Below are 12,310 nucleotides of genomic sequence, written 5' to 3' on the forward strand. Positions count from 1 at the left end.
ATCACGTCCAGCCATTACCAGCGTCAGTTGTGTTGCTTCACAAATATTCTCCTATGGCCTCATGGGATAGTAAAGTGTCCATTGTATGCACACTTCAGAATCTCACTGGAAGAAGTAGGTCATCTGGGTACTTTTGAGTACTACTCTTATGAGTATTGTGAGTTCAAACATTCTTGTCATACTGTTTTCACCTACTATATAGTAAGGAAGTATGCAATTTCAGATGCAGCGTAAGAATTATTTAAAGGCCTCTTAGCACCAAGTCTGAATTTTTGCTGCTAAAATTTTTAGAACATAATGCATGTCAAAAGTTTACATACCCTTGGTTCTTAATACTGTGTGTGGTTATCTGGATGATTTACGACTGTTTTTTTGTTTTGTGATGGTTGTTCATGAGTCTCGTTTGTCCTGAGCAGTTAAACTGAGCTCTGTTCTTCAGAAAAAATTCTCCAGGTCCTACAGATTCTTCAGTTTTCAAGCATCTTTTGCATATTTGAACCCTTTACAACAGTGACTAAATGATTTTGAGATCCGTCTTTTCACACTGAGGCCAACTGAGGGACTCAAACACAACTATTAAAAAAGGTTCAAACATTCACTGATGCTCCAGAAGGAAACATGATGCATTAAGAGTCAGGGATGTAAACTTTTTGAATTGGATGAAGAGAATAAATTGTACTTGAACATCAACTTCTTGTTCAAAAGTTTTCACCCCTGACTTTTAACGCATCGTGTTTCCTTCTGGAGCATCAGTGAATGTTTGCAGCTTTTGTCCCTTAGATGTCCTCAGTGTGAAAAGATGGATCTCAAAATCATACAATGCTGGAAAGGGTTCAAATATGCAGAAGATGCTGGAAAACTGAAGAATCTGCAAGACCTGGAGGATTTTTTCTGAAGAACAGAGCTCAGTTTAACTGCTCAGAACAAACAAGGGACTCATGAAGAACCATCAAAAAAAAAAAAAAACACAGTCGTAGATCATCAGGTAACCACACACAGTATTGAGAATCAAGGGTATGTAAACTTTTGAATGGGGTCATTTTTATAAATTCTGCTATTTTTTTTTTTTCTCTTGTGGACTTTGTGTAAACAACTGTTATGTGAAATAGTTTATTAAGGACAGTACTAAATAAATAAGCAATTTTCATGATCCTTCTTATTTTGTTAAAATGATTAACATTTTGCAAGGGGTATGTAAACTTTTGAGCTCAACTGTGTGTATATGTATATATATATATATATATATATATATATATATGTATATAAAGATTTGTTTTGTCATTGTTACGTTGTATTTTACCTTGCTGTTTTTCAGGATGTTAAACATCAGAGGAAAACCAACGCAGACCAGTTCCTCACAGTAGTCCTCCTCTCTGATGGAAATGAAGTCACGCAAAAGGGAGAGCGTGACTCCAGCTCTGGACTTTTGCTGTGCACTGCGCAGTGACTCCAACCATACATGAAGTTTCCACGGCACTCCTGCAGGATCAGATGATATATAGAGAATTGTTTACAAATAATCAAATGCTTCCTAAATAGCTCTGCTTTTTGTATCTGATAATGAATTTGTTAAAGTGTTACTCTATGATATCATCTATACTATGTGTATTCTCTGTAAATAATTTATGACTGTTGTTAGATACTGTATGTGTCTAACCTACCCAATGATCTGAGCTCCATGGTGACATCAAGGTAGCCATGCTCTGCGCTGTAAAATGATGCCTCCTGCAGAGCTTTCATACGGGCCTTACACAGCTTGGGCAGGGCATCTTCTGACACCAGGCTGAGGTTAGGGGATGGAGGAGGGGGTAGAGAATGTCCGTTACGGCCAGACGCCCGCGTCTCGCCCTCCACACCCTCCGCCAGGATCTCCTCCAGTGAGAGCACGTCTTCCCTCACCTTCTGAGGCTGAGAGAGGAGCTTCCTTAAAACATTCCTGGAGAACATAGTTCTCAATTAGTTCATTGCTGGATGGATGGTAGACAGATTCATAGATAGGTAGATAAATGGTTGTCTGGATAGATAATGAATGTTTGGGCTTATTATGGATAGACAGTTTGATAAAAAGCTTGATGAATGGATAGCTGGTGAACGATTATACAGGGAGATAGTTGGATATGATGATAGCTGGCTAGGTAGAAAATAAATGACTGGAAAGATAGATATTTTGATACACAGCAGGTAGATAATGGGTATACAGATAGCTGGAGAGATCATGAATGCAAGGACATAAGATAGAAAGCTAGATGGATAGATTGCTGGTGAATGATTAGACAGATAGCTGACTGGGTAGGTAATGAATGATTTGTCAGATAGGTAGATATATGGTTGTCTTTATATATACTGAATGATTGGATAGACAGCTGGCTGAGTAGATAGATTGATGATTGGCTAAATGGATAGCTAGACAGGCAGAGATAGATGATTGGTTAAATGGTTAGATTGATTGATTGATGGATGATTGACTATATAGATAGAATTAAAAATAATTTGACAGATTCATATAGAAGTGTAGATGCTGGATAGATGATGATGATGATGATTAGAAAGATTGATATTCTGTAGATAAGCAGTGTCATAACCTACATATTTGCTAAATATGAACCCATTATGAGGTAATGCAGCTGTGTATTTGTTGTCATAAGTGATCATATTCAGAGTTGCCGAGGGGTGAGTGTGTACTTGAGCTGTGTTAGTATGATCTGTTCCAGGATGATGGGAGGTATTACCTATGGCCATGGGCGGCAGCGTGACTGAAGCAGTTCATGTCCTCATAGAGCGATGATGTCAGTGTGTTACCGTCCTGGGACCTCAGCAGGGGATCTGCACCCCGCGCCAGCAGTAAACTAACCATCTCGTAATTCCCTGAGAGGTTGCGAAAGCAGGAGAGTGACCAGAGGAGAAGTAAAGGAGAAACAGATGGTGAGATGTGTAGAATAAATGAGAGAGAACCACAATAAAAGAAAAGATCACAATTCATGATCATTACTGTAATGATCTTGGAAGGGTCATGTCTTAAGGAATCAACTTTTCCTTGATCATTTGAGATAAAAGAGCTTGATGTACTATGAAAACATACTGTAACTTTTAGAACTCGCAACATCTTTTGGCCAAAATCGATTTAACTCTTTAGATTTCTGACACCAGAAAAGTGAAATGTTAACATTACCGCCCCGCCCACATTTACAATAAAGATTGCCTATTGAAGTTCAGAAACTTGGACTGCCTAATCACAGTGAGGTATTAAGGATAAAGTAGGATGGATAGTAGGTTAGATACTGTAGGATAGATTATACCAAACCTTTTACATACTAAAGGTAAATCAAAATACGACTCCTTTGAATGTTGCAGAACCTCTTGTTAAATGCCCCACACCAATAAAATGTTTTTAAAAACCAAACAATCTGAACTGTGGCAAAACACCATCTTCCTGACCCAATTCTGTCAACTCTCATACAGTTTGTGGCCTCTACAGTTTGGCTCTGGTCTGCCAACACATGGCCATATTTTTAGGGATTCCTGTTTGGGATGGGAGTGACCAGCCTTCCCTGGCAGGCTGTAAATCTGAGCTGGTGGAAGTTGGGAGAGGCTGATATGAGTAAGGGAGTTGTGCTACACACACCTGCTGCAGATGCCAGCTGAAGAGGCGTCTCGGCATTGCTCTCCTGTCCGTTACGGACGGCTGCTCCTTCCACATTTGCCCCGGCATCTAATAGAAGCTGAAGATACAGACGAGCATGTATGTTAAGAAAGTAACAGCAAAAATACTGCTGACTATAAACATGAGGATGAAACCTACAACTTAGGTGACCTAATGTTACACCCCTTACATAAACAAGTATATTCAAGTGTAATAAAGTATATATACTTTAGTATGCTTGGCTTCTCCTGAAAAATACACAAAGGTCTAAGTATATTTTTCCTATACTTGTGTAACAGTAGAAGTTAACTTAAAGTACTGTTAAAGGATTATTTAAACTCTGATCAACTCAATCATGTGACCAATGAAACATTGCTTGTAAAGAAGACTTCAGTCAGAAATATGGATGATCTATTCGCTACACTAAGGTTAGGTTTAGTATTTGTTTCAGTTTTGTGACTAGCATGACCAATGAAATCTTTCGAATCGCCTGTGGGGTTTGCACTTAACTGGTTTAGGCAAATAAATAAATAAAACAAGCAGTTTACCTGCACTACTGATATATGTCCATGTAACACAGCGAACGTAAGCGCCACCCAGTGGCGGCTGTCTTGGTGGACTGAAGGGTGTTTGGGAGAGCAAACGGGTACCTGAACACAAAAGACTGTCAGCTTTCATACGGAGCCATTTTCCATTTCTTCACAAAAAAACATTCTAATGAAACAGTCTGACAAATAAGGTTAGGGTTTTTATTTATTAATAATTGTTCTGCTGGCTTGTCCTTGGCAAATCAATTCAAGTAAGGTAGTTCCCATTTAACTTGGTATAAACAGGCCTTAACATCCAAAAATAGTGACTGACTAATATAGTAACTGGTGGTACATACCGCTACATCCAGATTGGCTCCAGCATCAATCAGCATCTGGACTAAAGCTTCGTCTCCAGCTGAGCAGGCGTACATCAGCGGGGTCATACCCTGCCACAGATGCAGAGAGAGCAGAGTTTGACATCTGGATCCAAAACATGATATCAGTGTAACAGAGTGATGCATAGTTTGGTCTTAGGTGCTGACAGGTGGTGTTAACATCTGGCTTGCGGTTCTGATCTTACAGTACCTGGTCATCCATGCTGTTGACACCATCTGGCCCCAGCAGCTCGATGGCCTGGCCAATCAGATCGGTGCGGCCGCAGTTAAGCATGCGGAAGCCCAGGTCCAGCTGGAACTTATCTGTGGCGGCTTTGGCATCCAGCCGCCTGAAGGAACTAAAACAGCACTCAGGCCTACAAAAGACAGAAGAAGAGTTAGAAAACACACATAAACGAAAAGGAGGAAAGTGAGTGGAATGAATGAATGAATGAGTGATTGAAAGTGAGTGGAATGAATGAGTGTGGGTGAACAAATAAGTGAATGTATGTTTGAGTGTGTGAGCAGAATGAGTGAATAAATAAGTGAATGAATAGTGATGTGGAGTGAGTGGAATGAATGAGTAAATGTGAGTGAGTGAATGAATTAGTAAGTGATTGAATGAACAAATGAATGTGTGAGTGAGTGGAATGAGTGAATAAATAAGTGAATGAATGTGTGAGTGAGTGGAATGAATGAGTGATTAAGAGTGAGTTGAATGAGTGAGTGCATAAATTATTAAGTGGAATCAATTAGTGCGCAAGTGATCGGAAGAGTGAATAAGTGAATGAATGTGTGAGTGGAATGAATGAGTGAATAAATAAGTGAATAAAGAAGTGAATGAATGTGAGAGTGAGTGGAATGAATAAGGGAGTTGAATGAGTGAGTGCATGAATGGATTAAGTGGAATCAATGAGTGAGTGAGTGAATAAGTGAGTGAATAAGTTAATGAATGTGAGTGAATAAATGAGTAAGTGAATGAGTGAATAAAGAAGTGAATGAATGTGAGAGAGTGGACTGAATGAGTGATTAAGGGAGTTGAATGAGTGAGTGCATGAATGGATTAAGTGGAATTAATGAGAGTGAATAAGTGAGTAAGTGAATGAGTGAATAAATAAGTGAATGAATGAGTGATTAAGAGTGAGGGCATGAAATCAATGAGTGAGTGAATAAGTGAATGAATGTGAGTGGTATGAATGAGTGAATAAATTAGTAAGTGAGTGAGTGAATAAGTGAATGAATGTCTGAGTGAATAAATGAGTAAGTTAATGAGTGAATAAAGAAGTGAATGAATGTGAGAGAGTGGACTGAATGAGTGATTAAGGGAGTTGAATGAGTGAGTGCATGAATAATTAAGTGGAATCAATTAGTGCATGAGTGAGTGAGTGAATTAATGAGTGAATGAATGTGAGTGGAATGAAAGTGATTAAGAGTGAGTTGAATGAGTGAGTGCATGAATGAATGATTAAATGGAATCAATTAGTGTGTGAGTGAGTTGAATGAGTGAGTGTGTGAATAAATAAGTGAATGAATGTGCGAGTGGAATGAATGAGTGAATAAATGAGTAAGTAAGTGAATGAGTGAGTGAATAAGTGAGTGAATAAGTGAATGAATAAGTGAGTGAATAATTGAGTAAGTGAATGACTGGAAAGAGTAAGTGAATGAATGAGGAGAGGGATAGTGCTTTCATGGGTGGAGTGCTGTATTTTCCTGCAGTGTTTTCAAATCATTAAGAATAAGCCTTGACATCAGCATGAGGATCAGTAAAAATCTGAGGCTTTGCTGCAGCTCTTTGCCAATGTTTTAATACAGTCCGATGGAAAGTCACATATAAGGAGGCAGCATGAGATCATGTCTAATACCTTCAGCTCTGCGACACTTTAAGTGCCTGTGTTTTTCAGTGTTTAAAAGTCTGTTGACATTTTAAAAAATAGATTTAATTAGTCTTACAAGGTTGTGATAGAAACATTTGGAGCAGTAAATGCAATAAATTATACACTCGGCAAACAAGGTCACCACAATTGGAGAACTTGACAAAGCACCTTTAAAATTGGATGCCCCTTGCTTTACATGAATCATCAATGCAAATTATTCTGAATATATGCACACAATATCTTACAGTAGCTAAGGTATTTTGAATGTTGCTAGGGTGTTGCTCTAAGGTTGTCAAGGTGTTCAGAGTGTTTTTCATGCATTGCTATGGTGCGGCTTCTGGGGAGTTTTTGCTGATTGTCTCTATGTTATTCTGGTCTCTAGATTTGGCTAATGTTCCTTAATGCAAGTCTAGGATTTAATTCACTCATTGACAGTCAGGATATGTTTTATTATTTTAATGACTTACTTTAGCAGTCTGGGTTCGCAGTCTAGCCCAGGCAGGAGTAGCCGTGCTGTCTGTCTGACATCATCGCTGTCCACCAATAAGCTGCGGCGATGCTCCGCGTGAACGATGGCCACACGCATCCACTCCATCAGCGGAGGGAGGAGGAGGAACGGCCTGGGGTTTGCAGAAGAAAAGAGCATGTACTTTACAAGTTTGTTTCCAATTCTTTGTTGTTATTAAAGAATTAGTTCACTTTCAAATAAAATTTTCCTGATAATTTACTCACCCCATGTCATCCAAGATGTCCATGTCTTTCTTTCTTCAGTCGAAAAGAAATTAAGTTTTTTGATGAAAACATTCCAGGATTATTCGCCTTATAGTGGACTTCAATGGCCTCCAAACGGTTGAAGGTCAAAATTACAGTTTCAGTGCAGCTTCAAAGAGCTTTAAACGATACCAGACGAGGAATAAGGGTCATATCTAGAAAAATGATTGGTCATTTTTGAAAAAAATTGTAAATGTATATGCTTTATAAACACAAATGATCGCCTTCCAAGTGCTTCTGCCAAAACCGCATTTTCGCATTTTCTACTCACAGAACAAACGCATTTTTCCGTAAGTAGAATAGGGAAGGCGTAGGACATACAGCGTAAGCTTTTTGAAGAATACGAAAATGCGGTTTCGCCAGAAGCACTTGGAAGGCGATCATTTGTTTATATAAAGCATATACATTTACATTTTTTTTCTAAAATGGCCGATCGTTTTGCTAGATAAGACCCTTATTCCTCGTCTGGTATCGTTTAAAGCTCTTTGAAGCTGCACTGAAACTGTAATTTTGACCTTCAACCGTTTGGAGGCCATTGAAATCCACTATAAGGAAAATAATCCTGGAATGTTTTCCTCAAAAACCTTAATTTCTTTTCGACTGACAAAAGAAAGACATGAACATCTTGGATGACATGGGGGTGAGAAAATTATCAGGAAAATTTTATTTGAAAGTGAACTAATCCTTTAATATCATAACCATTTTTCACTGTATTATTTGTTGTAAGCAACTACAATGGTTTATTGTATGCTCATGATGATACTAACAGCCATTAACTGATTTCAGATTTGGTATTTAAAATTTGTGTGGTATTTAAAATGGCCCTTTATTGAAAAAAATAAATCCAGATTTGTCCTCAAAAGTGAGCTAAATCTGACAAAACCTCATGTAGGGATGCCCTCATATAGGAAAAAAAAAAAAGTAAAAATGTAAAGTTTTCTTTTATCATTAGGGTGTGGATTAGAATAAATCTGTAGTAATATATAATATTGTTTTTATATATAGACACTATTCCCTTATTTAGATGAACACGTAAGCATTTTTACCAGAGGCTAGCATATTTTTCCAATTGTTTTCAATGGGAACGCGCATTTTTAAAACGTCAACTTACTTCACCTTTTTAGAGGTTGAGACTTGTCAAAACTCAGAATTATTATTGCGTAACAGTCTTGCTCTGGGTCCAGTAAACAGCCCATATCTGTCCTCATGTGAAGATTTTGTCAAGAAGCTCGCACACATACAAACAACACATTCATGTCTGCAGGGAGTGGCAATGAGCTGCTGAAAACAAGACGACTTCAGCAGCTGTATCTCATTCTCAGCGTGAATTCTTTGATATGACAGGCTGCTGAAAGACACGGCCGTCTCTGTGAAAGCTGCGCTTTGTCATCATTGCTCAAGGCCTTCTTTACAAACACTAGCAGATTTAGTGCATTGTGGCCCAACTTGTTTTACACAACTGCCTTGCTAAACACACATAAAATGTTCAACTTTGAGTAAAACTATTGATTGGAATATCTCACTTCCTGTTGGGTTTTGCACCCAGGGACTTTTCTGTAGGTATTGCGCTGTTAGATGCATCTACCAAATTTCATACCTGTACGTGAAAAGTAGCGCGAAGGGCGCTTAATTGAAATTTTCTAGGTGGCGCTATTGAGCCATTCTGAAACCCATATCAGATGTAAATTTTCCACTTCTGATGCATGTGCAAAGTTTCATAAGTTTTCGAGCATGTTTAGACCCTCAAAAATATGATTCATTTCAGAGAAGAAGAATTGACCCAGCAATTACAATAGGGTCCTCACACCATCGGTGCTCGAGGCCTAAATATTAAATGCTAATATACTAATATTCAATTTATAATTATTATTATTAATCAACATCAATCAATCATCCAATATTTAAAGGATTAGTTCACTTTCAAATAAAATTTTCCTGATAATTTACTCACCCCCACGTCATCCAAGATGTTTATGTCTTTCTTTCTTCAGTCGAAAAGAAATTAAGGTTTTTGATGAAAACACTCCAGGATTTTTCTCCATATAGTGGACTTTAATGGAGCCCAAATGGTCGAAAGTCAAAATTACAGTTTACAGCGATCCCAGACGAGGAATAAGGGTCTTATCTAGAGAAACCATCGCTCATTTTATACGTTTTAACCATAAATGCTCATCTTGAATGAGCTCTCTTCTTCATCTTCTCTATTTGAATTCCAGCAGTGTAGACGCTGCTAAGTGTATTACTGCCCTCCACAGGTCAAAGTTTGAACTAAATTGTCATATACAATATGCTAGTGCAAGTATATAACAATTAGTTCAAACTTTGACCTGTGGAGGGCAGTAATACACTTAGCAGTGTCTATACTGCTAGAATTCAAATAGAGAAGAAGAAGAGAGCTAGTTCAAGATGAGCACTTATTGATAAAACATATATAATATTTTTATTGTTAAAACTTATCTATATATATATTTTTTTTTTTAAGAAAATGAGCGATGGTTTCTCTAGATAAGAACCTTATTCCTCATCTGGGATCGTGTAGAACATTTTGAAGCTGCAATGAAACTAAGACCTTCAACCTTTTGGAGGCCATTGAAGTCCATATATGGAGAAAAATCCTGGAATGTTTATCAAAAACTTTAATTTCTTTTCGACTGAAGAAAGAAAGACATGAACATCTTGGATGACATGGGGGTGAGTAAATTATCAATACATTTTAATTTGAAAGTGAACTAATCCTTTAAGTGTTTTGGGTTCTAAAAACTGTTACTAGTATTATCACTGTTCAGTTGTACCATAATCAGTTAGCTGTATTTAGCATCCAAGTATCATCAGCAGGCACTGATACAGGTCCAGGATCCCATTCTCAAAATCCTAATCTAATCTTCTAAGTGAAACCTAGAAGATGAGGGTACCTCCAGCTCATACTGCTGGTGTTTCATAACGTCTCCACAGTCATCCATCCCCTCAGAGAAAGTGAGCCTCACATCCGATTTAGGGAGATACCAATGTGAAAGTTTGTCCCCAGAGCACTCGATGCACAGCAGGAACACTATGACGTCAAATAAAAAAACAGTCATCCCGCCGAGAGTCTGTCAGCCCGGCAAGACATGCAAATGAGACGTACTGTGAGGAGCGTGAAGCTCATTAAACACACAAGATATGCGCAACAGAGAATCTAATCTCCTGAGACCTACAGACGTGCTCAACCACAACAAACAGATCAACTTTGCAGATGACAACTTGATGGGAGCCATTTTGGTTCAAAAGGAATGACAATTAAAATTCTAAAGTCAGCTTTCAAGTGTGAAACATCTGAAGGCAAAGCTAAATTTACAGATGCTAAATTTAAATCTTGAGGGAAGATACAGAAAGACACCACATCAAATTATTATTTGTCAGATGTTTTGCAGGTGATTAAATCAGTTCGTATAGTGTTGCCACAATGGGCGCTATAGAGCAGTAGCAGACATCAGGGTAAAGTATAGTGTCTTCTTCTTCTACAGGGTTAAAGTTGACATGTTTATAGCTAGCTTCATCAGAAATAACATGTTTGGTGAAATGACGTAAACATTTGAAGGGAATTCTATCGCCCCCTTGAGTACAGAGGTTTGTATCCCTACAAGACATGCATTAAAATGGCAGTACAGTTGCAATACGTTGGCCAAATATTCATATTTATGTACTTGCATATATAATTTTTCTGGCTTTTTATATTTGCATTGGTTGCTGTAGCTATAATTGGAAAAGAAAAAACAAGCGGAAAAAAATCATGCTTTTTTTGTGCACTACAAACAACAGATTTGTTTAGGACATGCCAAAAATCTGATTTTATCTGCCTGTCTGAACAAAACCAAAGATAAAACTAATATTGTATTGCAAGCCAGGAGCTGTAATGCCTACAACCAGAAAAACAGATGAGGTTTAGTAACATTTGTTTGACTTGTGGTTGTAAAACAGCTCAACCTTAATCCAAGTGTAAGGAAAGATCTTCATGGGAAAGTGAGGGAAGAGGCGAAAAGAAACACACTTAATAACCACATACTTTCCCTAAAATAGTTTAGAAGAGCATTTTAGTAGCCTACTGTATTGATCAAGGGAATTTTCCAAGTGCCAAGGCTCTTAAAACCACTGTCAAGACTAATAGATTGCAGCCTGCTAAGTATGTTTACTTTGGTCGCTCAAAGGACGGGGTGGATGGTGTTGGGGGAGTTGATATCTGTGAGAGCATATAAGGATTTGATTGTATATCTGTAAGTGAGTGTGAGTGTGTTTGTGTGGAAAAAGATATCATTCAGTACACTAAATGAGTCTGAGACAGGAAAAGTTCATGGGGATTTTTCCATATGCTTCAGATAACTATATGAATACGTATTGGATAGAAAGCAACCACCAAGAGCATTTGTTTAGATTTTTTATTTTTTTTTCAAAGCATAATTATCAAACTGAGATGTATTATTATAATTTATTAATATTAGTATTATTATTCAAATAACTTAATTATTAAGTTAAATTTCAAATTCACTTATCTTAAAGGGGACAAAATCTGACTTTTTCTACCAACCCAGAAAAAAAGGACAACCCAGTAACTTTGTTTCGGCATGCCTTTCTCTGCAAGCATGTGAAAATACCATAGACTGTAAAAAAATATGGACGTAGCGTCCGTGACGTCACCCATAGAGTTCTGAACAGCAGTTTTGACGCCTAAATGAGGCCGTGGCCATCTTAGCTGCGCGTCACCGCACGTCACTCCCGGATAACTGAAAATGGGCAAAGAGGCGGGGAGGTGGTTTGAACTGATATGACTGGTTGCTGAAACCACGCCCGCCTAGCTCGACGTGACCATGTTAGCAGCAAAGGAGCAATCTATCTATCTAAGATACGATCTAAAAGATTAATGAAGATAAGTTTTATCATCAGAACGTTCTAAAGGTTTACTGTCAATCTACAGTGTTTTTTAAGATATAGATGCTCCAACACCAGTAGTGTTGGTTGTGCAAATAACAACATGGAAAATCAAATGGGACTTCATACCTTTATAATGAAATAGAGATCGCGAGATGAATCCAATCCGTGGCACTTGGGTAAAATATGAATGTCCATTGCAAAACAAAAAAACATGTC

The 12,310-nt window shown here is 38.0% G+C and overlaps 1 protein-coding gene across 3 annotated transcripts in view; it reads right to left on the minus strand.

Annotated features, from left to right (window-relative positions):
- The window catches only part of abtb2b (ankyrin repeat and BTB (POZ) domain containing 2b), a 72,379-nt gene that overhangs the window by 3,605 nt on the left and 56,464 nt on the right, over positions 1 to 12,310 (minus strand). For all 3 annotated transcript variants that reach the window (XM_048158019.1, XM_048158018.1, XM_048158017.1), the window contains 8 exons: positions 6,886 to 7,038; positions 4,756 to 4,921; positions 4,527 to 4,616; positions 4,189 to 4,290; positions 3,623 to 3,719; positions 2,730 to 2,865; positions 1,662 to 1,936; positions 1,301 to 1,479 (listed from right to left, as the gene is read on the minus strand). In XM_048158019.1, coding sequence (XP_048013976.1) covers positions 1,301 to 1,479; positions 1,662 to 1,936; positions 2,730 to 2,865; positions 3,623 to 3,719; positions 4,189 to 4,290; positions 4,527 to 4,616; positions 4,756 to 4,921; positions 6,886 to 7,038 — 1,198 coding nt within the window. The remainder of the gene's footprint in view (positions 1 to 1,300; positions 1,480 to 1,661; positions 1,937 to 2,729; positions 2,866 to 3,622; positions 3,720 to 4,188; positions 4,291 to 4,526; positions 4,617 to 4,755; positions 4,922 to 6,885; positions 7,039 to 12,310) is intronic.

Source organism: Megalobrama amblycephala, linkage group LG15, assembly GCF_018812025.1.
Source record: "Megalobrama amblycephala isolate DHTTF-2021 linkage group LG15, ASM1881202v1, whole genome shotgun sequence".
Classification (NCBI taxonomy): domain Eukaryota; kingdom Metazoa; phylum Chordata; class Actinopteri; order Cypriniformes; family Xenocyprididae; genus Megalobrama; species Megalobrama amblycephala.